The sequence below is a fragment of the Mus pahari genome, chromosome 9 (genome assembly GCF_900095145.1).
Source record: "Mus pahari chromosome 9, PAHARI_EIJ_v1.1, whole genome shotgun sequence".
Classification (NCBI taxonomy): domain Eukaryota; kingdom Metazoa; phylum Chordata; class Mammalia; order Rodentia; family Muridae; genus Mus; species Mus pahari.
Genome location: NC_034598.1, coordinates 16,782,656 through 16,809,771, shown reverse-complemented (window position 1 = coordinate 16,809,771; position 27,116 = coordinate 16,782,656). Strand labels below are relative to the sequence as shown.

The 27,116-nt window shown below is 45.0% G+C and overlaps 1 protein-coding gene across 3 annotated transcripts in view; it reads right to left on the bottom strand.

Moving 5' to 3' along the window:
- Positions 1 to 19,196, bottom strand: part of Sim1 (SIM bHLH transcription factor 1) — a 126,549-nt gene extending 107,353 nt beyond the window's left edge. For 2 of the 3 annotated variants that reach the window (XM_029542586.1, XM_021205290.2), the window contains exons 1-9: positions 18,957 to 19,196; positions 17,893 to 18,493; positions 9,123 to 9,205; positions 5,999 to 6,088; positions 5,415 to 5,523; positions 5,197 to 5,282; positions 4,430 to 4,629; positions 4,108 to 4,214; positions 3,346 to 3,493 (exon numbers count right to left, since the gene is read on the bottom strand). In XM_029542586.1, coding sequence (XP_029398446.1) covers positions 3,346 to 3,493; positions 4,108 to 4,214; positions 4,430 to 4,629; positions 5,197 to 5,282; positions 5,415 to 5,523; positions 5,999 to 6,088; positions 9,123 to 9,205; positions 17,893 to 18,067 — 998 coding nt within the window. In that variant the 5' untranslated portion in view covers positions 18,068 to 18,493; positions 18,957 to 19,196. Of the gene's footprint in view, positions 1 to 3,345; positions 3,494 to 4,107; positions 4,215 to 4,429; positions 4,630 to 5,196; positions 5,283 to 5,414; positions 5,524 to 5,640; positions 5,672 to 5,998; positions 6,089 to 9,122; positions 9,206 to 17,892; positions 18,494 to 18,956 lie in introns of those variants that run through there. The other variant, XM_029542585.1, reaches the window with a different exon arrangement.
- Positions 19,197 to 27,116: the final 7,920 nt, after the last annotated feature.

Here is a 27,116-nt window from a genome sequence, read left to right as displayed (position 1 = left end):
AATGGCACACATAAACTAGTGCTAAGCTATACTTTTGATAGCTTCAATAGGCAGTAATTGAGAATACTAAAAATGTGCCATCATAGGTGGTACAGTAGCTNTACAGGACATGTAAGGATGTAATAACCACAATGTCCATAACTTTATTTGAAATTATTTAGTAGGAAATGTATACACGAAACATCAACCACATACAGCTATAGAAAAACACAAGAGAAGAGTGGCAAGTGTCAACATTGCACTAGTCATTCAACATCTAAGTCTGGAAAAAATGTTACGATATTTTAAGATTTATCTTAAGAGTAGAAGAGCATTTTTGAATTTTAAAATATACAAAGTCTGTAATTATAAAGAGAACCAGAATTTTCCATTTTCTTTTCAATTACTTTTCATAGTTTATTGGGTGTCTCACATTTTCAATTTTCTTTGCATTAAATACTAATGTTTTCCATCTGAACTAGCTATGAATAATTACTACTACCAATTAAACTGAAGTACATATGAATTCCAGACTAAAGTCTTCCTACATTGTACTTTCCCTTTGTACTTTATACTCTCAGGCCTCTCCCCAGCCGTCACTGGAGTTACTTTCTCAATGTATCTATCCTCCTAATACTAGGAACAGGGTACCTCTAGAGCTTAGCACACATTTGAAAGCTGTGGGCACTCATATATGGTCTTTACATGGCAGAGAACTCTCTCAGATAATGCATGTCTTATAGAAATCATAAACTAGTTGTGATTTTGTTTTATCATGGAGTGATGTTATAAAAGCGCTATTGTTGTTCCACTGAACCTCAGACACTGGAGAAACCAAGAATACTTGTAGCAATGGTGTCTTCTCATCTTTCTTTCCAGATCAGCAAAATACAGTGTTCATATAGAAGCCAGTAAGGCAGAAGGTATACGACACCTTTTCTAAAATCATCCACCCTTTCCTGCAAGCACTATTGCAGGTGCTTATTAAAGCAATGTTAGATTTCTGTTCATTGGTGATTTTATTCAATAATAATGACTGATTTTCCTAAGTATATTTTAAAAATAAATTTGCCATCAGGAGATTAGAAGAAGAAGAAGAAAAAAACTTCTCACAACATAGCTTCCACTAAAGTATCACACTCTCATTTGACCACTGGTTATTTAAATTTTCCCTCTATTTTCATGTCATGAAAATCACTTCAAAGTGTACACTATATAAATGTTTACATTTGGAAAACATCTGGAGCATCAAGTTATTTCAGAGCTTGCTTAGTGTTTAAGGGCACTTTGAGATGGTGTGTTTGGAAAGGATTCACATTACCAGTCTCTGGCTGCATGGAGAAGTAGCCCGAGGAGCAAATGTGATTTGCTAATATCATAAAGAATCAATAGCCATCTATTTAATCTGCTAAGACAACGTAAAGTAGTAATGTCCAGCCAGATGTGTGATATACACATCAAATAGCAACCTGTTCGTTATGGAAATTCCATCAACACACAGAGCCAACTGATGGCATTTCATATGAAGCAACTTATCCATTTGCAGCTATAAAAATTGTTCTGAGAATTTTTATGCAAGGAATTGGAGCTGAAACATTTTTAAAGGGGAGGGGTAACTGACTGTAGCTTTCCATCTTGGGTGCTTGTGCATATACACACCTGTGCTCCCCTCTATCTTCAGTTGAGGTAAACAATGTTCAGCAAATGTGTGCCACACTAGTTTTCCTTCTGTAAGTCATGTATTTATGCTTATTACAGCCTTTTAATCCTATGTAAAGTTGAGGGTCTATTTCTACAGCTCTCAAGAAATATGTAAAGAATGACATAGACAATGGAAGAAAAACAGAATACTTACCCACTGGAAAACAAAACAAAACATTTCAAAAGGAATCCTAACAAATTAGGTTTACCCATTAGGAGGTAGGACTTGTGTTCGGATCTTTGATAGGGGTCTGTGTGATGATGACTACTGACCATGGTCACCACCAGAGAGCAGAGGTTATATAAAATACTTTTGCTATCTCAGACATACAAAGCACTTTCTTTAAAGGTTTTTTTTCTTTTCCATGGTAAGCCAATTTCACCCTTTGCTGCTTCTGTTTCACAAGTTCATCTTATAAATTATACCTTGCCAGTTTCTTATGTTTATTATCATAATATGAAAAACTGTGGCCATTAGGTAGATAGTTTGTTTCATGATACCCAAAGTTATGGTATGTTTTTACTCTGTAATAAAACACATTACTTTTTTGCTATTACAAATGTCAAATATTGCTTTTAACATGGTTTACTAAAAAGTGAACAATTAAAATATGCTAAGTAGCCATCTATTATTCTTTTTCATCTATTACTCTTAAATAAGCAATCCTTGCTTAAACCAAATTCATTTGCTGAGTCTACCGAGTTATTCTTCTTAAACAAAGCACTAAGTATATTTCCAGCAGCTATATTTTTATTTGACAATTTAAAGCAATATGGAATGAATCCAAGCCTCATCTTGACTACTATACTCTATTCCAAAGAGCATCCTTTAGCCAACTTCCTCATGTCAAGACACATAGCATTTCTGCTAAGTGTCTGGTGTGTCAGTGCTTCCAAAGGAAAGAATTTCGAAGGTCCCATAAAATCACAAGTTTTCAATGCCTTAAAAAATAAATAAACTGTACACACAAAAGATTTCTTTATAAAGATTTCAGCCCTATACAACTTTACTTTCATACTGTACAGAATATGCTTTCTTCAGCAGGCACATGCTAGACCACGTGATAAGCTGTAAGGCACAGTTCTGGAAAGAACAAGGATCCAATGCAGCTGCAGCAGCTGCCCTGTCTGTCACACCCCGCAGATCCAGTAAAGATGCACTCAGAAATTCTTGTAGCTTAACCCGTAGCCTTTACTTTCTAGGAGTTAAAGTTAGACTCTCTTGGTCACTCAGGCCCCCTTTGTGGTTCAAGGGGTGGGGGGAGATACTCTTTCAGAACTCTAACTTTGATTGGAGACTCTGTTTAAAATTAAGAACTTCAAACCCCAGATCTGAAAAAGTGAAACAGATGTCCAGTTTGTTACCAGTAAATGGCTCCGTACGGCGGATCCTTCCCTCTCTCCCTCTCTTTTCTTTCTGTCGCATTAAATTTTGTTTAATACAGGGTTCGCTTGAAAAGGTTAAGAGAAAAAAGAAAGCAAATATGGACAGTATTGGGGGGGGGGCTCCTAAATCTTTTCCTAGAAAACAACGAAGGGGGACTTCAAAGCCTTTGACCTGAGGCTGTGCAGAACAACCAGCACCAAACCGGAGTCTGGGCATGCACACCAAAACACACGCTCTGTCAGAGAAGGTCGTCCCAGACCGGCATTTATGGCACTCACGTGAGGACGTAGTTGACACTGACGATGCAGTGCGGCCTGGAGGAGCGGCTGTTGTGTACGATGGTGGCGTAACTCTGCACCCAGACCCAGCCGCCATGCTTCGCCAAGAACCTGTAGTACTTGGTGGTCACTTGTCCCTTCACCAACACTGGAAGACAGAAGCAGATGATGAACTGCCTGTCCCGACAGGTCCCAAGTGCTGGGTGGTTTCTGCGCTGTAATAACTGCATCAGTGCAGGTGGGAGAGATTAGGAACAAATTCCCAATCAGTTGATTGACTTGTTTACCGGGCCTTGAGTCCGGAGTCCCACAGAGTGATACCTATTATATGCTAATTGTTGCCATAGCCCCTCCCTGGTGCCCCTGTCTTCCACACCAGCAAGGAGGAAAACACTGCAAGTTAAGGGTTTTCCCAGACTGGTTTTTCCTACTGCAGAAATCCAGCCCTAAATCCTCCGTCCTGGGAGATAAAAACCAGGTGAGTTAATGCGCATGAGAAACTTAGCCTAGGTTATTTAAACAGTTCTCATCTTTAGTGATGTTTGCAGGTGAAGAATAAAACCCCACTAGGGGAACACCCTCCTTGCCCCTGTCTCCGTTAGTATTAGCAGTTCCATTAAGTCAGAAATACCAGACAGGGACGTAGCAGTCCTTTTCGGAGTCTCTGTTCTGCTACCACCTCTACCCCCTCTAGGAAGAGCTATCAGCAATCTGATGGACTTCCGCCCACGCAGTTCTACTGAGACCAGTGTGGGGCCTTACGTAAGTGGTGTGCACAGCGCAGGTGGAAGGTGTCACAGCCATGCACGTGATGGTACAGGGTCTTCTCAATCAAGTCCTGAGGTTCATATCCAGTCAGCTCTGCCACCCTGGAGGGGGGAGGGGGAAATACCCTTCTGATGAATGGAGGACTTTCCATCACACTTTACCTGGGTTCCCGCCTCCATTTCTCCAAACCTGGTTAGATATCCCACCCGGAAAAATGAGCTAGTAAGATCAAGGGACAGCTCTCCCTCGCCAAATGCCGCCATTGTTTAGTGCTGCAATTGTTCAGAGTCTCCTTCTCTCTTGGCTGCCTACTCACCTGGAGTCCAGGAAAATAAGCTTCATGTCCAGACTGGCTCGGAACATAAACATGTTGCTGTGTAGTTTGATCTCTGTCACAGCGCTCGGAGGCAGGGAGTGACCCACAGCCACCAAGCCCACATTTTGGTAGCACCCATCAAAGGGAGACATATCCAGGCTGTACTGGCGGATCTTCAGGTAGCCGCTACAGTGAATGACCTGTGTTGGAGGGGGAGGGGCAAGAGATCGGGAAGAGATCCCTAACTGAAGGGGAGGAGTTGAAACACCTGTAAGGTTCCACTTGGGCCACAAAAGCTTTGGTGCTCCCTCACCCCAAAAAGTGACTGCACAGCCATGGGGAAGTCGTGTAAAGAAAGAAAATAAAGACAGAGAGGCAAGTGGGTGGTTCCCACCAAACTATCACAGGTAAATCAGGGCAAGGATCCTGCTCTCCAAAGATGTTGGCTTTTCAACTAGAGAATCCCAGCTTACAGCTAAGGCTTTGGTTCTTAACTTCCATGGGACATAAACGACTGAGGGACCAAAAACTTGACGGTTTTTGAACTGTCAAGCTCCTCTCTAAAAGCAACCCAGTTTGCAGACCCTGCAGAGACTGTCTTTTAAGTGTTCCCCAGGTTCCCACAAAGCTTAAAGACCATAGTGAAGCTCTGAGGGCCTCACTACAAAGTTCTGGACACACAACCTTCTGAACCAACCTTTCCTGCCCCAGAAGCCTCGCCCTTGCCTGGCCACCCTCAGAGTACACCTTCAATCTGTACCACACACCTTGTAGCCACCGCAGGTGAGGCCAGCATTCCGCTTGGCCAAAACACACTTCATCCTTAGAAAGAAGGAGCGTTCGATCTCGTACTCTGTGAGAAAGAAGAGGGAGGCTCAGGAGGAGAGAGGTGCAGCCCCCAAGCAACAGCCCCAGCGAAAGCTAAATCAGGAGAAAACTCCAAGCTGACTGGCAGGGGCAGAAGCTTAAGGCCTGACTGCCTTACCCTGTACAAAGTGGGAGTGGTAGGGTTGATGGGCTGTGAGCACTGCTGTCATCTCATCGTGGTCAGCAGGGTGGATATATTCATAGATGCTGTTCCCAGTCAGCTCTACCTGTAAAGAGGAGAATGTCACTATCTCTGCAATGGTGCAATGCCCCTGAAAGAAGCTGAAAACTTGGATCAAGGGGTCAATGGGACCGTAAAGAAGGAATAGGCTGTTACTTGCTACCTGAATCTTATCTGTCTCTCAGCTTCCTTACCTGAAAAATAATCATAAATATCAGTAGCGATGAGAACAATGATCATTACAGTCACATCCCTTGTAAGGTCTGGTAAAACAGCATAAGTATGTAAACTCCTCCCACCATGTCTGGCTTATGGTAAGAACTCCCAAAAGTTGTGTTTGTTTGAGTCTGCGATAGATGCTAAGGGACAAGGGCAGTCCAGGAGCGGAGCTACTGAGTCATCCTGTCTGTCACCTAAGATGTTTTCAGTGCCCAAATGCAGATATAAAATGACTGGGGAAGTCCTCCCGCACAATTCCAGCTGTGAACACTGGAGGCTGGACTGGTGAACCACTCACCTACCTGAGAAAGGCCCAGGTGAACTGAAGCTGTCTCTGAAATGTACATGATCTTCCCATCTGGGGCCACCACGAAGATGAAGCCATCCAGAGTCTGCAGAGGCAGAAATAGAGAGAGAGAGCTGAAGAAATGAAGGGAGGAAAACAGTCAGTACGGAAACATAAGACTGTGACAGACTAGCCAGAAGCAGGGCAGAGAACAACCACAAGCATCTCCTCTTTTGAACCCCCCAGGTCTGTAAGTGTTCAGCAGGCTGACAGTTCAGAGTGAGGCTATGGACAAGGCTGATGCCCTGAGATGGAAAAAGAAATCTGTGGCAGATGCACACAAAGGCTCTGGGTATGGGAGCTGAATCTCAGCCTTCAGGGGAACTAGGTCCAGCCCTGAGGACAGTGGTTCCTGTAAGAACCTGTGTCAGTATTGAAGGGTCCATAGAGGCAGTGATCAGCACTGAGGAGATCTAGAGCAACAGACATTGGTCGACATGGGAGCGCTGGCAATTTGATGTTATAGACAGAAGCAAGCTGGTGAAGACTCTGGAAAAAGTCAGAAGAGGGGGGATTTAGGAGATGAGAGGCTTTTCTGAGCAGCTAGTCTGTAAAGTAGTGTTACAGCAGCGTGTGTGTTTGTATATGTTTACACAGATGCATCAAGCTGGCAGGCTCTTTGTAAAGAAACTTCTTAGACTGTCCCTGCCCCTTCATCTCTGTGAATAAGGCAATGGAGATCTAGTGTAACTCAGACAGCTCTCAGGGAACATAAATTAATGCATTGACCACACAATTAAGTCAATAGTGATAAACAGGTAAGAGAGCCAGAAACTAAGCATTACAGAGGCCTCACTTTTGAGTTTCAGCAGACCATTGAAGAGGGTCTAAAGAGAAGGGCACCTTAAGCAGAAGAAATGATGTAATGAAGTCAAGTACTGAGGGGTGGGTTGACTTGTTATGTTAAGAACTGGTCTTTGGTAGGGCTACATACTTATATACTCAGTGGAGTTTTAGAGTTTGGAATGTCAATGAGACCCTGCAATTGTTCCTGCAGACATTGTAATTCCAACAGACATTCTAACCAAGAGAATAATATGTTTTCATGTCTTCTTTTCCTAGAAGAATGACCTACAGGAGTCAGGATGAGCAGCCCATGTAGTGCACACTAAAATCGGGTCTAAGAAAAGGGAGAGTCTAATTTAATGATGATACTGTATGCAAATGTCATGCTAATCTGGTGGCAGACACAAAAACTAAGGTTGATTTCCTGGTTTCAGTAAAGATATTAAGCAGAAGACAGCAACATTAACCAAGGCTGAAAACTTTGAGAAGTTGAGATTTTGTTGTGAGTCCCTGTCATCTCTCCAATTGAAAATCCAGATGTTGTGTAAATAGAAATCAGGAAAGGGAGATAATACATTCTTGTCTTAAATATGTCTAGTTGGCAGTGGAAAACAAAAGTTGGGAGCCTGGGAGGTAGTGTAGACTAGAGACCAGCTGGGATCATAGGGGCTAAACAGTACAGGTGACAAGTGCTAGTATAGATCCTTCCAGAGGCTTTGAAGCTGTGAGAGAAGAAACAAAGTTAGGAGTTTATTAAAATCGCATCACAGCCAATAGTGTAAAGTTTTCAAAAGAGACCAGGAAGAAGAAAAGATAAATTGAGGAAATTATGCTATTGTAGAAACAGGACCAACTAGAGAGTTGCCCTTAGTGTCTTTCTGGTCTTTGCCCCAATGCAGAGCACTCCCTAACTGAAAGGAAGCCCCCTCTTTCCCTATCTTGTTTTTCCTCTGTAATGTCTACACCACCAGAAACTCTACAGAACCACTAAAAATGAACACATCTAAGAAGGGAATTACCAAGAGGGCAGGGATTTTGGTGTGGCACACAATTGATCCTCCAGTGTCTGTTGGTTGAACAAATTCAGGTAAAACCTTGATATGTGGAGCCTGTGTGGAGCCCAATGAGGGAAAATCCGGACTGTAGGGAAGTGGTGCCAACGGAGAGGGGGAGTGAAGAACTTCAGGGCTTTAAGGAAGAACTGCTTAGTGAAGGGAGCAAAGAAAGCAGGACAGGCATAGGGGTCAAAAGCTATTTCCCTGCTCAAACTCCTAGGGAAAAAAAACATATGCAGGAGCAAGGAGAGATGGCATGGGAGACCCAGGTACCTACTCTGAGGTAAGATGTTTCAGTGAAGAGAGCCATACATAGGCTTTTCTAGATACATTCAAAATGGAGGCCATAAGTGGGAAACATTCACCCAAGCTCTCTTTGTTCAGTAAAACTAAAATCTATTTGGTGTCTAGGAGAGAGAGGGGAAAAGGAGCAATGGGAAGTTTCCCGCTGCCTGGTTCCTCTAGGCTTCATAGATCCAGGATACCACTCTAGAGGACCCTAGTGGACTTGATAATAATAGAGGATGTAGGATGGAAAACAAGTGTCACACCTAAAACTGCCACTGGGCGTTATTATTTAAAATATTTGTTCTGGGAGTTAAGCGGCCAATGGACTACAAATAACAAAGTAATGGTCATCTCATATTGTTTAAACTCATTGCGCGCGCGCGCGTGCGTGCGTGCGTGTGTGTGTGTGTGTGTGTGTGTGTGTGTGTGTGTGTGTGTGTGTGTGTAGGATTTCCACAGAGCTTGGACCAGGCTAAAGTGGGGAGCGCTGGCAAAGGGAGGACGCCTGGGAACTACTGGGAAGAGACCAAATGAGTTGCAGACGCAGCTGGATCTGGAATGCGCCGGCTTAAAGCACTGAGGGCATTTACTGCAGATTCTGGTTATTTCCTTTGCAAATTCTTCATTTCAGATGCTTGCCGAGCACTACCTCCCAGGCCTGGCGCAGAGCATTTCAGGTTTCTTAGCCGAAACTAGACAAACAGAACCCCTTCTTCTGGACAGAATCCCGCTGGGGCCTTATCAGGCTGATTTGCAAACCCAAAGTCTTGGTTGTCACTTTGCCTCGCTTTCAGACTCCAGAAGCAGGCATCACTAGCTCATCCAGCTAGATTAAGAGCTCAGACTTAGTGAGAGCTATTGGAATGTCCCCTCCGCTGTGCACCACCACCACCCCAGAAAAGCAAAAGCTCCGATAGTGCCTGGGCGACCAGGAGTCTTGCGTCTCTGTACCTGGAGTAGATGAGAGCCGAGTTCGCGACCAACGTTGTCCAAGGGGCTGGTTCGACTGGTGTGGCCCCACGCCTCCCCAAGCCCTGTGGAGACACACAAACATTAGCGAAAGAACCCAGGTCCTGTAGGCAGTCCGGGGGCTGGAGAGCGGTTTGTCTCGCCCTGGGAGCGGAGCAGCGTGGGTTACCACCGCCGCTTTATGGATCTGATCTGAGGGAATGGGGGACTGGGTCAGCTGGCAATTCTTGCCCATAAGTTCTAGTGGCTCCCGCTCTGGACAATCCCAGCTCTATCTTTGAGCGGCTTCCTGTTCTGTTTAGCTCAGGAAGGGGGTATTTCTAGTCCCAAGTTTTCAGTTTTCATCCTTGTCCTTTTAAGCAGCCCGAGAGATTCCTCATACTTTGTCAACGCAATTGTCACATGCACGCGCGCGCGCGCGCACACACACACACACAACACGCGAACAAACAAACAAACAAACAAACAAAAACCAGAGGCCACCAGCGGCATGGGTTCAGTCCTGGCAACCTTTCTGATTGGCTGCGGGGCTTTCTAGACATCAGTTTCCCCCTAGCCTGACCTGAATATTCTTGGAGAAACCTGTTTGTAGATAATTTTCTGCTTCTATTTCAATAGAATCTCTCTTTTTCTTTTCTCTGGGAGCCCAGGTCTTATCCCATATCCTTATTTCCCTCCCAAAAGAAAAACAAGAACTTTTCTGGCTATTTTCGCTCTATTCCGAACCTAGAGAATCGGTTTTTCTACTACTCTAGTACCATCTATCAACAAAGCCAGGTCATTTTCCCCCTTTGTCTTAGCACGTCAACCTTTCAAGCCTTTGGCAAAATCTTTTTCTAAATATGCCTTAAGAAATATTTATGTAAGATTCCTTATATAATCATATGCAATATGGTCTACTACCCGTAGCAAGACCAAAACAAAAAACCTGCAAAAGCATGTTAAACTATTTATGGCCATCTTTTAACTGTTGCTGATAAAAGTACTCTACTAGTTAAATCTTTCATTTTTACATCACAAACAAGACTTCGTTGTTTTTAAAGGTGATCTAGTTCCTTAGGAGCAAATACTCTGAAACATACACCGTGACAAACATGCTGGATTTGTAATATGTAAAAAGAAAATAATTTTTCACAATAAAACATTCGGTTAGTTTTTTGAAGGTGTTTAGCTAGGACCTGTTTCCTAAGCAAGTGATTAAAAACCCTGACAACGAGTAACAGTTAGCGCCCCTTAGGCTCAAATGGGGTCTTTCTGGGTGTTTGCACACCTAAATAAATCTAACGATTTCCGCACTGCTCTGCAAATACCGCGGCTCCACTCCTGAGACTCCTCCTCCCTCCATAGCGCCGCGTGATCCTTCCAGACACCCCAGCACGCCCAGCTCCCCTCCCCCGGCGACACTGTGAATCTGGCCCCAGTTACCCGGGTGAGCCAGTAAGTACTGAAGGGTCGGGTCTCAGCCACCTATACACACCCCTTCGTGTTGCCGCCTCCCTTCCTCCCCTCCCAACTCATCCTCCTGGATTTCGTCTCCAATCCAGAAGTAGCTGGAGTTGGCCACACTAAGGAAAAGAGAAAAGACCTTGCTGGGAGTGCGGAGGACTTGGTTGGCATCGACCTTGGGCCCCGCAGAGCCCAACAAACCAGAAGCTTCTTGGGATCAGAGGGCAGGACATTCCCGCTGGTCCTCTAGAGATCTGAGGGCTGCGGTTGTCTGGGACTAGTCCTAGTCGCCCCCTCAAGCTGGCGAAACCTGTGTTTTAGGCAAACAAACGTCTTTAATAGAAAAATTTGAGGGTCACCTGAAGCCGCCTGCAAATCACCGGGTGGGGTCGCAGGGTTGGAGGTTGGCGGGGGCGTGTAAAATGACCCTGCCTAAGAACTCTAGATGCCTGTTTTGCTTTGCCGGGTTGCGCCCTCATTAGCATGCGCCTACGAGGGAAAACAAGACTTGCCCACAGGTTAATAAGCAGCCCGAGCGGGTGCGAGCTAACAGGGGAGTTCCTCTCCCTACTCTGCGCCCCCCCACACACACACACACACCTGGGAGGAAACTTGTTTTCACAGAGGCTGCGTTCCCTTTTGTAGGCAGAGGAAACTTGTCACACGGTTGAGTCTGGGTTAATGTTTTATGAGGAACTGACTGCCGGGCTCTACCGGTGGATCTCACCAAGGGAGGAGCTCACCCTCCAAAATGTGGAGGACACCCCCCCCCAACCAGATTAAGGTTCTCATTTCCCAAGTCTTAAAGTGCTGCCAAGGACCCTCTCACCTCTTTGCTTCGATGAAGCGCCCCAGCACCCAGTTTCAGTTGGCAAGGGGGGGGGGGGTTGAGATTTCGTTTCTGCACTTGACCTACCGCAGAAAATTCGCAAATCCTTTGATTGTCTGTTTAAAATGAGGAGGAACCAGCTCCTTTTGCGGCGGGATTACAGTGAGAACAAGATCTAAAGATTCCCTTGTAACTTGGTGAGGCAGAGGGAACAGGGTTTTGCAAAGGAGAAAAGGCTCTCTGTGAGGGAGGCGATAACTAAATCAGGTTTCAGACAAAAGGATTTTCCCCAGCTAAAGTGGCTGAAGACAAAGGAAAACATAATCTATTTTGGAAGATTTCCAAGATATGCCACATTAACCTCAGCAGATAAATTTTGCTTCTCTCAGGCCCCTCACTTTCCTTAAAATCTGGTTTATCATATTTACATAAGTATTATTAGAAGGGGTGTATCTATTATGAATCTAAAGGGCTAGCTCACATTTCATGTGAATACCCAAGCAAGTTTCACTGTTGCTTTACCCTTGGTGCACGGTTGAGCCATTTCCATTTAAATACCCCCTGACCCAAGGATTACCTCAATGGACTGACTGCGCGGGTTTTGTAATTTCCTGAAAATGAGATTTCGATTTATAAAACAAGAAACCAATTAGTAACCAAATGAGGCGAAGTAGATCCACTAAAATTGACCTAATCCCACAGGCACCATTTAGGCCCGTTCTTGGTGAATGAATGATGAGCCCCAGTCTAGCGCGCGCTCAAAGCATCATCCAGCTGTGTTATTGCAGGCAGCAAAAATAAATTGATCGGGCTTTTTCTTCGAATGAATTTCATGCCCTTGACAAAATACAGATTACAGGCTAGGCATCACCGCCTCCTTTGCTGGCCGGAAAGAGAAGAGCTTGTTGTAGTGGCCCCGTCTTTCTTTCCTCCCTTATTAGCACGGCGTCTCCATAAAAATATGTCCTCTCCATGATGCCTAGTGTGTCTCTGAGGCAATAGGGAGGTCTCCTGTGACCCGTCTACAACCGAGGACAAGGGTGATACAAGCCCTTCCACCTCCTTCTAACTTCAGGTCCCCTGAGGCTAGTGGTTGCTACTTAGGCGGAATGCGTGAAAAAGAAAACCCGAAACCCCAAATACCACGTGTGGGCGCCAGGGCTGAAAGTTCTGCGCTGGCATTCCTGGGGCTGTGGCATCAAGCAGCCTCTGGGTTCTCGTTTGTCCCGGTTAAACAGCAGAGCTCTCTGGGGGGGAGAAGGGCAAGGAATCGGTGCCCTGCGTCGGACCAGCTCCTGGCGCAGTTCCAGGGCAGAGCACTTTGTCCATCAACAAGGCGCAGCAGCGTCTCCGCTAGCGCTAGGAACTGTCCCAGGTCACTGCTTGAGACGGGGCTCGCAAAGGCTCCTGCGACCTACCTCCGCAAGGCCAGCGCTGTACCGGTGCGTGCCCTACCCTTGCCTGCCCGCCTCTCCCCGGCCGGAGCAGCGATGACTGTGCCAGGAATCTTCCAGTGTTTGTGTTGTTCGCAGCTGAAGGCCGCGGGTCACTAGTTTCCCCCGGCTTTATCCCAACCCAGCGTTTGCGCTTCCGGTTGGAGAACAGTAACTGCCAACCAGGCTTTGTAACCCAGCCCGCACCCGCCGCGCCTTATCCAACACTCCAAGAAATTGGGGTTTCCTCGGGTTTAGCTTAAAACCGGGAACAAGTGTCCTGTATGGAGGCTGAGGGTGTCGTCGTAAAGTTTAGTCTTCGGGAATGCGTGGGCTGGATAATGCCCCCTCGGTAGAAGACCCTCGCCTCCAAGCAAGGCAGCTCCTCACCTGGCGACCTACGGATCCCGTCCTGCTGGGAATGAGGGAAAGAACCGATCTCCTTTAAGCTAAAACTACCCTGAAGAATGGTAGTGCTTTGTGCAGCACAAAGGATGTGTCACACTCTGGTATCTATCTAGCAAAGCCTGACCTTTAGATAGGGCTTGAGACTCCGCCAGTTCTCTGAGAACTTAAGAACAGGAAGGTTTGGAAACCATACCCAGACTTCAAGAAGACATGATTCAAAAACAGAATCCGACATATCACTTGTACCTATTGGGCTGAGAGCTTTCCGCGGAGGAAAAAAAGTGTGGTAAGGTCGGAGATAAAAAGCCAGCCAGGGTCTGAACAGAACCACCAGAGTGTCAAACCCGCCAGCATGTCAAACCTGTGAAAAAAGTTTACCCCATTCTACCCATTCCCTTAGCAACTTCGGAGTAACCGGACTGATCCTAAACAACTGGCGGTCCAAGATACTGTTAAAGTGGCCCACCTAAATAATCGCTATGGTTACTGTCTGTCTCCTCTTGAGAAATACCGGGCCCATAAGGGAATACAGCAAGAATCCAGGAGTTTGCATTCGGAACTTGCATCTGACTGCAAAAGATATCAAGATTCCCCCGAAATGTAAAAACAACCCCCCTAAAAATAAGATCTACCCTTATATGTTTAAGTTTTAGTCTAAGATGGATAATTGTGCCGCGTTTGAAAGCATCCCACCATAGCTTATGATGTTCCGTTTGTTGTTTATTTTTAATTTGTGATACACCCATCTTCTTTTAAAAAATCATTGATCAGAATGTACACATTCTAGTCATAAATCTGCCTTGCACGCCGTTTAATTCTGCACCTACTTAAAACGAACATCAAAACTGGAGTTAAGCAGAGAAAACCAGACTTGAGCATAAAATGTGTTTAAAGGAGGCTTTAAATGAGAAAAACTTGTGTTAGAAAATAAACATGGAAACCCAATGCTCAATCATTTCCCGGAGCAGCAAGAAAAACAGCTTTAAATCACATATCCACGTGGGAAACCGAGCTTTTTTTATTCTTTAAGGGTGTTTTGTTTGTTTGTTTGTTTGTTTGTTGTTTTTGAGTTAACTTAAAAAATGATTAAGGACTTCAGGTTTTGGATGAATGTTGTAGGACTTGGGAACTTGGTTTATAAATATTTACTAATTTCAACCCTGGTGCTTATTTTTATTTTTCATAGACATATTGGCGATGATACTACCAATGGCATAATGATACTACCAAGATTAAAAACAGTTAAAGATTTGGAGCCATATCTGATCTTACAGCTTATTCTGCATGACAAAATGTCCCTGGCCAAAACTACAGTAAAAGTGGATAAAAATATGTATGTCTTTGAAAGTTGAATTTGTCCTCTTTTGCATATAAAGTTATGTCGTTGTTTTTTTAATATCTTAATACATCTTCCTAGTTTTGATAACAACAAAAATTTGTACTTTTTTTACATTCTTCATTTTTTCTGTTTCAAGACAATTTTTAGATCGAATGTGATTAAACAGAAGATAAGCGTTTTCAATGACCTCAGAGTGTTCTTCCTGGATTTTCCTTTTTATAAAATTTAATCTCTAATGCTGATCCAAAGTTTGTTCCTTCTCCTTCCTCATTTTTCCTCCACCTGCATCTCCACAATTGCTCCTGCTTGGAGCCTCCACCTCTAAGAGCAAAGATTACAGGTGTGTATCACCACACCCAGTTTTATACTATATTCTTAGTTATTCCAAATACCTGTATCATTATCTCCACATCCCTTTCTTTCTTACTCCCTCCCTCATTTCTCACTCAACTGTTCAGGATAACCTATTCTGAATTAACACACTAATGCGAAAACATGGACCCAGACAACAGTCACTACAATGATAAGGGGCGGAAATGTACAGGGGCCGACCTTACAGGGACTACTCACCGTCCTTCACCCTCTCAGATAACTGTGGAAGAATTTTTGTTCACTTACCATATAGACATTGGGCATTACACAGTAGTATAAATAAAGTGTGTGATATGTACAAAAACAAGTTTTACTACATTGTTATGCCTATAGTCATGCCATCAGATCTGTAATCATTTGAGATTAGACAGTTTGTAAAATTCATGTCAAATGTGATAGGATATTTACCGTAATTAAACAGCGATGCTTATTCTTAAAACAAAACTTTATTAATGTTATGTGGTGGGAAAGCTTTACGACATGCATGAAAAGTAACTTCAAATTCTATTTAGCATCACCAAAAAGATTACAGAGATGTAAAGTGTTCAGTTCACCCCCCGTGCTTAGGTTGAACCCTAAGTAAAGGCTAAACCCAAATTTGGCACCACCTGCAGGTAGTGCCTGGTTTTGCGGCTTGTCATTCTTTTGCTCCTTTGAAAACAGCTGAGTTTTGTAATTGTTTGCCGTTGTTGTTTTCGTTAATACAGTAAAGGGCTGTACTTGGACTTAGTGTTTTTGAAGCTCAAACAACCTCGAAATTAAAACCTCATCTCCAGGTGCCAGCTGTTCTGACGATCCTGTTTAGCTCATCGAGTGGAGGCTGCGCGTGAGTTATGAACTCCACAGAAGCTAGCGAAATAAATGATGTGCCCAGAGTTCACACATGGTCCATCCCCGCCCCTCATAAACTCACACTCAGCGGTAGAAGAGGGGAGAGAGGAGAAGTGGGAGGGGCCAGAGTTCCGTGAGAGAGGACTGTAGAGAGCACGTTAAAGTAGCCAAAGGGGGGTGGCCTAGCTACCCGTCTAGAGGACCTCATAACGAGAATATATTTGAGTCCTTCTATTTCTTTATAACGCGATTTTTAATTTTTAAGAATTAGCGCCTTCAGAGGAAAGCGCCTTCTCTTAAAAATACAAAAATAAAACAAACAAAAGTATCCAGCCGGATCCTCTCAGAACCCACCCGAGTCTGCACTGAGCAGACTAGGGCCTCCGGCCTTGTGGGTTCCCGGGCTCTGTTTGTGACTGCTGGGGAAACCAGCCCTCTATTATTCTCCTGCGGTTATTCACTGCCCCACTAGCAGCACCATATGCTGCTTCTGATCAAACAGCAAGCGACATCGGCACCAATAATTGACGAGACCCACTAGAAATCACGCAGAAAGGGAGCCTACTGAGACCGCAGTAGCTGACAAATCACTGCTAATAATCCTGTTAGGAACAGCGCAACAGCGGAGTTCGAAATTGCTTTATTTTTATAAAGTAGGCGCTGACAGTATAAAAGACAGGGAGATCTCTTTTTTTAAGCAGAAGGCAGTGTGGTATAATGGTGATTCTCTCATCAGCAATTTTCAGTACAGTTTGGGTCAGAAATGTGATTTTTAGTTTTTACAACCTTTCTCCTTTCTTCTTAAAAACAAAACAAAAAACTTTTTAGCTATTCTAAACTGTAATTTCTCTCCTCCCTGGATTTCAGAGTGAAAAGAGATGTTCAAGTAACTAACTATATATTAATACTGATGGGTTTGATGATAGAAATAAACTATTTAGAAGGTTTATGTGGTGACCCTGGCTAGTTTGCAGCACTTTCGCAAATTTTAAACAAACACCAAGTGAAGGAAAACTTCATCCCCAGCAAAAACTAACCCTCTCATCAAAAAATAACACCCCTCAAACGCCCAAAACCAACAACAGGTCAAAAAGAAGTTCTCATTTGTCTCATTTGTAAATAAACAAACTTCTTTCTCTAGAAGTTTTGTTTGTCTAGTAATCATTCTTTTACATTCTTAAAACTTCCTCCCCTAACAAAATATTTTTCTATTCTGTTTGTTATTTGGTTGAGTAAGGGTGAGCAAATGGGAGATCAAAGTGCTCCTTCCCTGGAGAGTATTCATGTTTCCTTCTAAGTAGAAATGAGTTCACAGAAGACTATGCTCTGAGAAGGCCGCTCTGCCTCTCACAATGAGTATTAGTAACTGAAATTCCCATTTAAAATCCTATCTGCTGCTGGTATTCTAACTTCTAGGCCCTATGAGAGTTTGCCTCGATTTGTCAGCCACCACCGAGGATACATTTCTGTCTGCTCTACTTTCCTCAAATCTTGACTATTTTGAGACAAATTTATGATTTTACAGATAACGCCAAGGCCAGAAATGCATCTCACAAAGCTCCAATTTAGGAATCTCTGTACATCTTAAAAACTGAGAACCAATTTACTATAAACAGCCAAGAGACTGGCGGAGTCGCATACTGTTCACACGCGCGCCCGCCCACGCGGAATTGTGGCCTTTTTGATAAATTATTATCTAGCTTACCTAGCACTGTGTTTATACGTCTAATCTATACCTAGTAAAAATAAGTAACTGGCAGTACTCCTGATTTCTATTGGATACATCTCCGACGAGAGGAACAAAAGGGAAAGTCATGTTTGGATTAGCCCTGCTTTCAACTGAGCCAAATGTTGATAAAAGCACTATTGGGTTATTTCCCAACCAAACATATCGAATGGGTTGGAGAGAGAAATACGGGGAAGAAGAGAAAGACTAAGAAAAGCAGGGAAAGCCCTTTGGCGCTGACTGATCAAATAGCCTGGTTAAATTTCCCTTTTCAGAGAATGTAACCCGCGCCGGTAAACACAAGTACATTTCTGTGCTGCTGGGGCAGGCTTACTCCTTCGAAATTCAATCTAGGCACAGACGCTTACCTTCTGGAAAGACTACTCTCATTTTGAGATAGCTGGTCGTGAGTCTGATGATGGATGCTTTGTCCAGTTGGGAGGTGATGGCTGAGGGTAAAGGCAGTAATTTAGCCAGTTCATAAAATTCACTGTTTTCTTTCTCCCTCCTCGTCCGGGCAGCATTTTTAGACTTTTCTTTCATCGTGTCTTGGGCTCCCTTTCTTCTTACAACGTAAACTCCACAGACTCATCCAAAACCAAAAGTTAACTTTCAATTAGAGATCACACTCGGTAAAAACATAACTTTAAACGAGGAGGCTGACGTTTGTTCGGGGAAGACACGAATGATGGACAGGACAACGCAGCAAACAAAACAGTTTCTTGAAAACGTGAGGTGTAAGTATAAACGAAAGCTGCTGCTTCACGGCAAATCCGGGCAATCCTTTGGGACTCTTAAGTATAAAATGCTGGAAGGACTTCGGAGGAGCCAACCTTTTCATCTGATCCGCGGTGGGAACCCTGGTCCTTGGGAAATCGACATAATAATACCCGACGTTTGTTTTCCAATTCCTCTGGTTCTGAGCTGGTTTGTAGGAAACAGGAATCGTGGGTAACTTCTTTCAGATCACTACGAAGACAAGAACACCAGGGAATAAGACATCTGTGGCTAGACTCAAACCCACGGTAAATTCGCCAACCCGGCCCCAAAGGGCCTCTGCGCCCATACTCTGCTCGTCGCAGCCCTAGGTATTTAAAACTTGGGCAGGTCGGTCCCGGGACAGGCTGGGCTTCCGCTCGCCGCGTCCAGGACGTAGCACCGACGGCTAAACGCACGTCTGCGGAGAGCTCGGCCGGCCGCGCGCGCCAAGCCAGGCTATCCAGCCGTGCAGAATTCCTCTACTGCCCCCGACTCGGGCTGCCTCTCCCCTGCGGGGCTCACGTCTGAGGGGTTCCTGGAGAAGTGCTGCTTACGCATCAAACCCCCGGGGACTCCCGTAGTCACACACAGGGCACCGCAGCGCAGGGTTAACAGGTGGCACGCGCGACAGCCCCTCGTGGGCATCACCTGGTGCTCTTGCCTCCTCACCTACCTTACGTCCTCGAGAGCCACGGAGGCTGCTAAGGCTCCCGCCCCCTAACTGCTTTCAAGCCTGCGCGCTTGCCGAGCCTCAGCAGCAGCCTCCCGGCTGTCACTCGCAGCCCGCAGAGTGTGCCTGGGCCACCTTCCCATGGGCACGAATGGGGGAGGAGTAGGTAGCAGCGGGAGGAGGACACAGGTTGGGGACAGGCGAGGTGTTTTCCGAGTCCGAGTCCTCCGTCCTGTTGGGAGTCGGTACTGTTCCTAATTGGGAGCCCAAAGCGCCCCCCTGTAACTTCTTTATAGCTTACCGGGTTTAGCTTCAACTTCGCTCCCAGGTTCCCTTTCTCCCGCCCTTCTCAAATGCCACTCACAAATTTTCCCTCTTCCTATTGGTCATAGGCAACCAAGACGCGGAGCTCATTGGCCAATCGGGGTGAGTGATGAGACTGCTCCCTGCTCCTCCTCCCTTCCCCCCCACGCGACTGGGCTCGCGGTTCGGGTCCTACAGTGAGCCTGGCAGCTCCGCTCCTAATGAGCCCCGGGCGCGGGGTCGCCGCTGCCCCGCTGCCGCCGCCGCTCCAAAACTCAAGGCCTTCCGCGTGCCGAGTGACACTCTCGTTCCCTAGACTCGGGTGTCTGCGCACAGCGTGCGGCCTTGCGGAGGCTGGCTCGCTGGGGCTCCAGGAACGCTTGCGAATAGCATCCCAGACAGTGGCCAGGATTTCCCCATGGCTGTGCGCCTCGTGCCTGCAGGACTGGGTGAGGGAGAACGACGCTGGACTTTTTTTTTTTTTTTTTTTACCCTGACACCACTGACAAAATTCATCGCCAGATGAAATAAATGCCTGCCTTTATTCCAAAAAGGGCAATGTTTTCGAAATGATTCGGGTTTGTGACTGATGCAAGATGACTAGGTCTGCTGGGCACTTTACTATGGGAACCAGCTAGTGGGTAGTCAGTCAGAGGAAGGATGTGAATAGAAGAAGCCTAGGATGTTGGAACAACTGACATATTAGACGTCTTACAGAGTTATTATCTAAACTATTGGGCAAATCCGGGGGTTTTATTTCGAGAAACAAAAAGACCAGCACGAATAATCCTTCTAGAGAGGACACAATAACTGAGTGAACCTGTAACAGTTCTCAGACGAACTGTTCTCAAAGTACTGTTTCTGGGGAAAACTCTAGTTTAGAGACCCTCCTGTTCTAAGAGCCTTCTCTTCCAGTTATCTCATCAGAAGGCAGCAGATCGCGATGAACAAAGGCTAAGTTTCCCTTAAGACAATGAAAGCTCACAGACTTCATCTCGGGCCCAGAAATCAGCAGTGCGCCAGAAACCATGCGCCCTGCTCCTCCTTTTGCCTCTGAGAAAATAAATTCGTTGAAGAGTCGTGTGCCATCCTGATACTTGGCTCACCTTTAAGAATGTTCATTGAAAAATAAGACATCTGTCTCCTCCTTGTTCCCCACCCCCCACCCCACCCCAGCCTCCCGATGGCAGTAAGGACATTGGGAGCTCCTAGGACAATGGAAAACGTTCTGGGGTATGGGGAATAATTACACATCTGAGTGGCACCTGGAAAAAGGAAAGAAAAAGAACTAAAACTAAAAAACTAAAACTAAACTAAAAGACTGTGTAGGTGTCTCAAAACCACCTAACAAGGTTATAATCCAGAAAGGAGTGGTTTCCCCAGTGGTTGTGGCCACTTAGAGGCCTAACTCTGGGTGGGCTCCATCGTAGTCCATCTAATGACACACGTCAGTAGGAGGTAGAGATATCCTGTGGCTCTCATCAAGATTCCAGAAAGACCAGATAAAGTAAAGTTTCTTATTGGGGTGGTGGTGGCTATGGTGATGGTGGTGGCGGCAGCAGCGGCGGAGGCAGCAGCAGCGGCGGTAGCAGTGGTGTATGAAAAACCTTTCGTGACTCCCTTTTCCAATAACCTGCACAAAACTCAGGATGAGAGCTGCCACAAAACTAAACAGTGGTAGGTACCTCTAAGGTTAAGCAGTGGTTTTCTGTACCGACTGTGCCCTGGACAGGATTTGTGCAGCCTGCCTTTACTTCACACCCCACCTCTACTTCAAACGAAGCGCAGGCTGTGGAAGTGCCTCTCTGGGATCTGAAACCTGATCCTACCCTCTGTGGGGGTTGGCGGAGAAGTCTGCGGCGCAAGTCAGGCTTTTCCAACAGACGCCTTTGAAGAGGTACTGGGTATTTTGCCTCAGTGCAAAGATAGACAAAATGAAGGTGGAAGTCTTGAGGACAAAACATCTGTACTGAGGATCCCGACAAGTTCTTCCCCCCCAGAGGCTCAGCTGTTCACCAAGCCAGGAGACCTTCTTTAACATAGTTAATGCCTGGCCGAGAGATGACGGCCCCTCGCTAAATCTTCAGCAGATAACTAGCAGAGCCTCGTTTACTGAGAGACTGAATTGGCCAGGCAATGAAACACCTGTTTTTCTAATCTTTGCGCTCAGGTTGGAGCTGGAACTGGCCTCCTTGTCTTCCATGTCAGGCACCTGAACCCGGTCCGCCAGGGAGGCCCGGGCTCCCTGACAGCCCGGGACACCAGCTGGGAACCCGAACCTCGGGTGTTACCCACGTGCTCACGCTTGCCTCCGGTGTGGGAAACAAGTTTCCTGACGCTGAGAGCTAACCCTATCTACTTTTCCAAGAGGGAAGAGTCCGGCAAACAGGAGCGACCAGTGCCAAGCCTTCTAGTGACCTCCCAGAGCAAGGAGACTTCAGGGGCATCCACCTCAAAGCCCAAAAGGCACTAAACCCCTCTTTTCCTGACCCAAGTGGTCTAACAGCCTTCTACTGGGAGTCCCTCTCTCCAGAAGCGCTGGGAAGCTGGCTGGCTGGATCCTGGAATGGGGGGCGTGGCGGGCTCTCTGGCTGCGTTAGCAGACACCCGTGACCATGTCCGTACGGGCACAGTAGGATCCCCGGGTGGATTCAGGAATTGATGGAGCCTGTGCTGCCAGCCAAGTGCAGAAAGCCAGGGAGGAACCTCGAAAAGGAGGACAGACTAACCTTTCTCAGAAAAAGTCCTAAGTAGAGGCCCCCAAATCTAAGATTGTACAAGAAGTGAACGCCAGAGGGAGGGAATCCCAGAACAAGTTACCAAGGTGGATTTCAGCGCAGCAGTCCGGACCTGCATTGAAGTGCTAACTCCTGCTCTGGCACAGACTTCTTTCACGCCTAGCCCCCCCCCCCCCAGCCTTAGTGGCCATAGTCATTTGAACATCCTAGAACTAAATCTTAGGATTCCTGTCAGACTGCCATAGATACACATGCACTGTTACATACATGCACTGTTATTAATGTGAGTACAGGTTCCATCTTCCCAGATGTACAAAGAACATAGATATGGATTTTAATTAATGGCAAGATTATGATGAAAGGGTTATTTATAATCGATACAACATCTGAAGAGGGCCACATGAAGCAGTTATATGCAGGGTACAACTATCTACACAGAACAGTTTAGGAAAATAGTAAGGTCTTCAGAAATGCTAACATTTTTCTTTCCAGGACACATGCTGATTTTAATTCTACCTCGGACTTACAGGTAGATTTTTACAGCGCTGTTGAAGTTGCTATATTGTTGAAGGACTCTTTGTCCCTCTCATGGGACAAGCCTGTCATTAAAAAAAGAAACAAAGATAAAAAGAAAGAAACCTCCCCAAACAGTTGAAATTAATATTTTAGAAGCTACAGTAAATGTTGCTTCTCTAATCAGGAATCATTAAGAATGGACAGGGAGGGTGGAAGGGGAAATAAAGAGATGAAATGTATAGTTTCCTGAGTTGTTACTCATGTATCTGCCTTAATTGACCTTTGAAATATCAGAAAACTGTTTAGTTCACTGGTTACTAACTGGAAAATAACACCAACTTGAAAAACCAGAATGATGCAAGCGAGGATCTTGTACTGTTTCTCCGAATATTCTGGGTATTTTTCCATCCACATTTAGAAACCGTAGTCTAAAATACAACCTTGGATCGGCTGCTGAACAATGACTGTTGCTTCCATTGTTCATCGTTGTATGGGCAGGCACAACTTTTACGATTTAAAATGAAATGTGTTTCAAAGCTGTAGCTGCAAAGAAAAGGGATTCTGTGTATTCTGAAGCTGTAAGCTGATGGGAGCCTACCCTACCGCTCAGGGAACAGATACCTTCCCCCTTGCTTCTTTACAGAAACTGAGCTAGGAATGATACATACCCTAGGGAGCTAGAGAAGTGGATGCTAACCCTCTTCCTGATTGTAAGATCTCTAAATAAACTGGCTGAGACAGGCTAGTGTTTCCTGAGCAAGCAAGGATGGACTGCGCATGGTCAATGGCCTGGGAAAGGGTGAGAGGTCCCGAGATTGCAGCTCTAGTACTTCAACACCAGTGTCTCAGGGCTTTGAGTGTCTTTGGACTACCTTTCTAGGTTTTCTCCTTCCCTAAGCCCCAGTTTTTCTTTTATCTGCTAGCCCCAGTGCACCCCAGACGATGTTGCCAGCCTAGCCCTGAGCTCTTTAGAAAGTGTGGGCAAGGAATTTTCCTATGGTGGATTCCTTCAAGTAGTTGTTTACTTCCAGACCTAACTAAACCTCTGGGCAACCTGTGGTAGAGCTGGGGACAGAAGGAGGTATTTAGGTGTGGTCCTCTAGCCTCACACTGACTTAAGGACATAACATTTTATGGCAGGCAGTGTATTATGACGCTCTGCAAGTCTCATCGGCAGAAGAAGTGATGAGACATTTAGAGCTACTGGGACCAGTGTGGATACTAGAAGACTGTCATTATTTAACCTAAATAGGGTGCTGCCTTAGGACAGTAGCCCTCCAGGGACCCTCACTGTTGACATATAGGGCTGAGAGTGAATGCCTCCTGGATAGGGACTGCCTTTCTGCTTCTACTGTGGGAGTGCCATCTCCGAAAGTCTCCAGACAGGTTAATTAAAATACTGAGTGCCAAGACCACTTCCACAGTCATTGTGCTGCTGCTGTGGCTAGCAAAGGAAACCCCCTTAGTCTCCCGAGAAGCTGTAAGGGGTGGGGGTGGGGTATGGAATGATAGTCCTTGATCGAGGGATCATAAGTGTAAAGTGACATGGCATCTAGGTGAAGCCCCTTGGGCAAGGAGAGATTCTTTGCAGATGGTCCATTCTGGCTGGTGGTTGGCCACTGTATCCTCAGAAAGGCGGGAAGCCCCCAAACAAGGGCAAAAGTACCAAGCCATCCATGCAAATCACCCCCCTCCTTCCTTTCTGACAGGGTCTTACTATATAATTCACTGGGTAGACTCCTAACTCACAGAGATCGCCTGTCTGTGTCTCCAAAGTTCAGGGATTACAAGCCTGCACAAAACCCCCAGGGCATTAAGGTTTCATCAGAATGTCCCAGACAGAGCTCAGGATTCTCAGCTACAAGGAAGATAGAGAATGTGGGGCAGGCCCATCCAAAGCACACTGGAAAGGTAGCCGGTGGCCATTGTTTCTCTGGATGATCTCATTTCTTTCCTTCAAGGTTTTATCTCTTGTGTATGGCTTGGGGGGCGGGGGATGTACAGGTGGAGGTTAGAGGGCAACTTATGGTTGTAACCTCTTTCTTTTCTGTCCTGTGGAGCCTTGTGATTGAACTGAGATCTTCAGGCTCAGCAGCTGGCTTCTTTGTCCTCTTATCTGGCAGTTCGTGTTTTTGTTTATTTATTTGCCCAGTTTTTGCAGTATGTCGAATTGAACCCAGAGCTTTATGTATTCAAGAAAAGTACTCTATCAGCTGAATTATATTCCCAGCCCCTTTCTTGTGTTTTAAAGAAAAAGAAACAGTGAAGTTTTCCAGGTGTTGGTGGATGGTGTTGTTACTGGGCAGGGAATTGTTACTGAGGAAGAAGGCCTGCCTTGGCGCCTTGGCTTTACATCTCCTCTGGAACAGCTGTAATCCCCTCATCTCAGATCACATTATGACAACTGAACTCTATCGATCTGTAGGCATTTTTGCCATGTTTTCAAGACATTAAGAAAATTATATATATATATATGGCTGGTGAGATGCTCAGTGGTTCAGTTAAATTCCCAGCAACCACATGGTGCCTCACAAACATCTGTAATAGGATCTGATACCTCTTCTGGTGTGTCTGAAGACAGCTACAGTGTGTATGTGTATGTGGTGTATGTGTATGTGTATGTGTATGTGTATGTGTATGTGTATGTGTATGTGTATGTGTGTGGCACACACCTTTAATCACAGCACTTGGGAAGCAGAGACAGGTAGATCTCTGATTTTGAGGCCAGCTTGGTATATAAACTGAGTTGCAAGACAGCTAGGGCTACACAGAGTAACCCAATCTTGAAAAACCAATGAAATAAATTATAACAAAAGTTATATTTTACAATTATATTAATATAAAGATGAGTACAATTTAGGGTAGACTCATAATTACTATTCTTCTCTTTATTTTTTCTTCTGATTGTAAAAGAAGTTTCAGTTAACATAATGTGTCTTGTGATCCTCTTTTGGGGTCCTCTAGAGAGGTGTAGGGCAAGGTTATTAGTTCAGAAGCCAGAGTTCTACTGGGATAGAACCGATCTGCCCCTCAGTGCTCCTATAATGTCCATTCACTCTGAAGCTAAGTGGAAAATCCAGTCAACTAGATTACCAGAATCATTGCTTAACACCTGGCCTACCTGGAAATTCAGATTATTAGATGCCATTTAAAGCAAGATGCATACCAGCAAATGCGCCTTTAGACTGCCAGTTTGTGTCAGATGTTACACAGCTACTTTGCCTCTTAAGGTTGGAGTTCCCTCATGTATATTTAAGAAAACATTAAGATTGACTTTGACATATCATTCTACACCTTTAATTTTCACTTTCTATGACAGTATTCAGTTTTCTCACTCTTTCCTTCATAAACATCCATGTAGCATTCATCTTAACGATATGTACAAGTGGAAATTATTTAACATGTCTCCCACTGAGGCATTCAGGTTTGTTTTCTCTTGTTATCATAATATTGCCATGAATAGCACTGTGCCCATACCATTTACCTAGCTACAATTTCTTAAAAGTAGAGTGGCAGGGTCAAAGCGTCCACAGATTTGTGCCTGTGATCAACATTGCTAACCTACTCTCCAGGAATGTTGTCCTAATTGACACTCCCACAAGCAATGAAGTGGCACAATCTTGTAATGAGCCACATTTTAACTCTTTCCTCTCTGGCAAATAAAACACATCAGTCAGTATTTGCTAGAAAAATCAGTCTAAGAGCTCTTTGAGTGTGTCTCCTGTGAACTGTCAACTCAGAAATATTGAAGGATGCTGTTTTCTTGGTTCTCAGATAGACCATAGTCCCATAGGTATGTGTGTGTGTGTGTGTGTGTGTGTGTGTGTGAGAGAGAGAGAGAGAGAGAGAGAGAGAGAGAGAGAGAGAGAGAGAGAGAGAGAAGACAGGGCCTAGCTTTAAATTGATAAAGGTGTTTGAATACATGGGAGGAATGCTTGCTGGTGACACTGATAAGTAGACCCAGGAACACAGGTTCAAAGTTCAGGGGTCAGCAACCCTCTTCTTTTTAAATATAACACACTTAAGATCCTTCAATGCAAAACGCAGGGTGAGATAAGTATGCAAACATACTTTTAATGTTTCTTCAACCAGCAGATCTTCTGACTAATTGTAGTCAATTATATTGTACATATGCTAACATACTTTCTAATTTCTAGATAGATTCTGTGTGTTTTGAAATTCAGTTGTCCCAAGTGGACATTTGATCAACCTATTTCTGTATTTTACTTGCAACCACATGGGGACTTCATCATAAAAATAACTCAAGGATTAGCATATGGCACGCTATCACTTCTCATGATTGGAATGGATGACATGGAGGAAACAGGGGGATAGCTTCATCCTATCCAGCAGTTTTACTCGAAGAAAAGCCATCATGGCTTGGTTAAGAATCTAAATAAAAATGATACATTGGAGAGAAGAGAAGAGAACACATGCACGGCAAATGTGCAGCCTATCAAGGCTTAGATCTGCTTTTATATTTATTTTCTCTCCTGGAGATCCAATAACTTGTTTGTGATGATAAATATCATGCCATAAGCCATCATGTGTTCTCCCTAAATAATTCAAAGCCACAGGGAAAACAAAACCTCTGTAGCAAATCAGA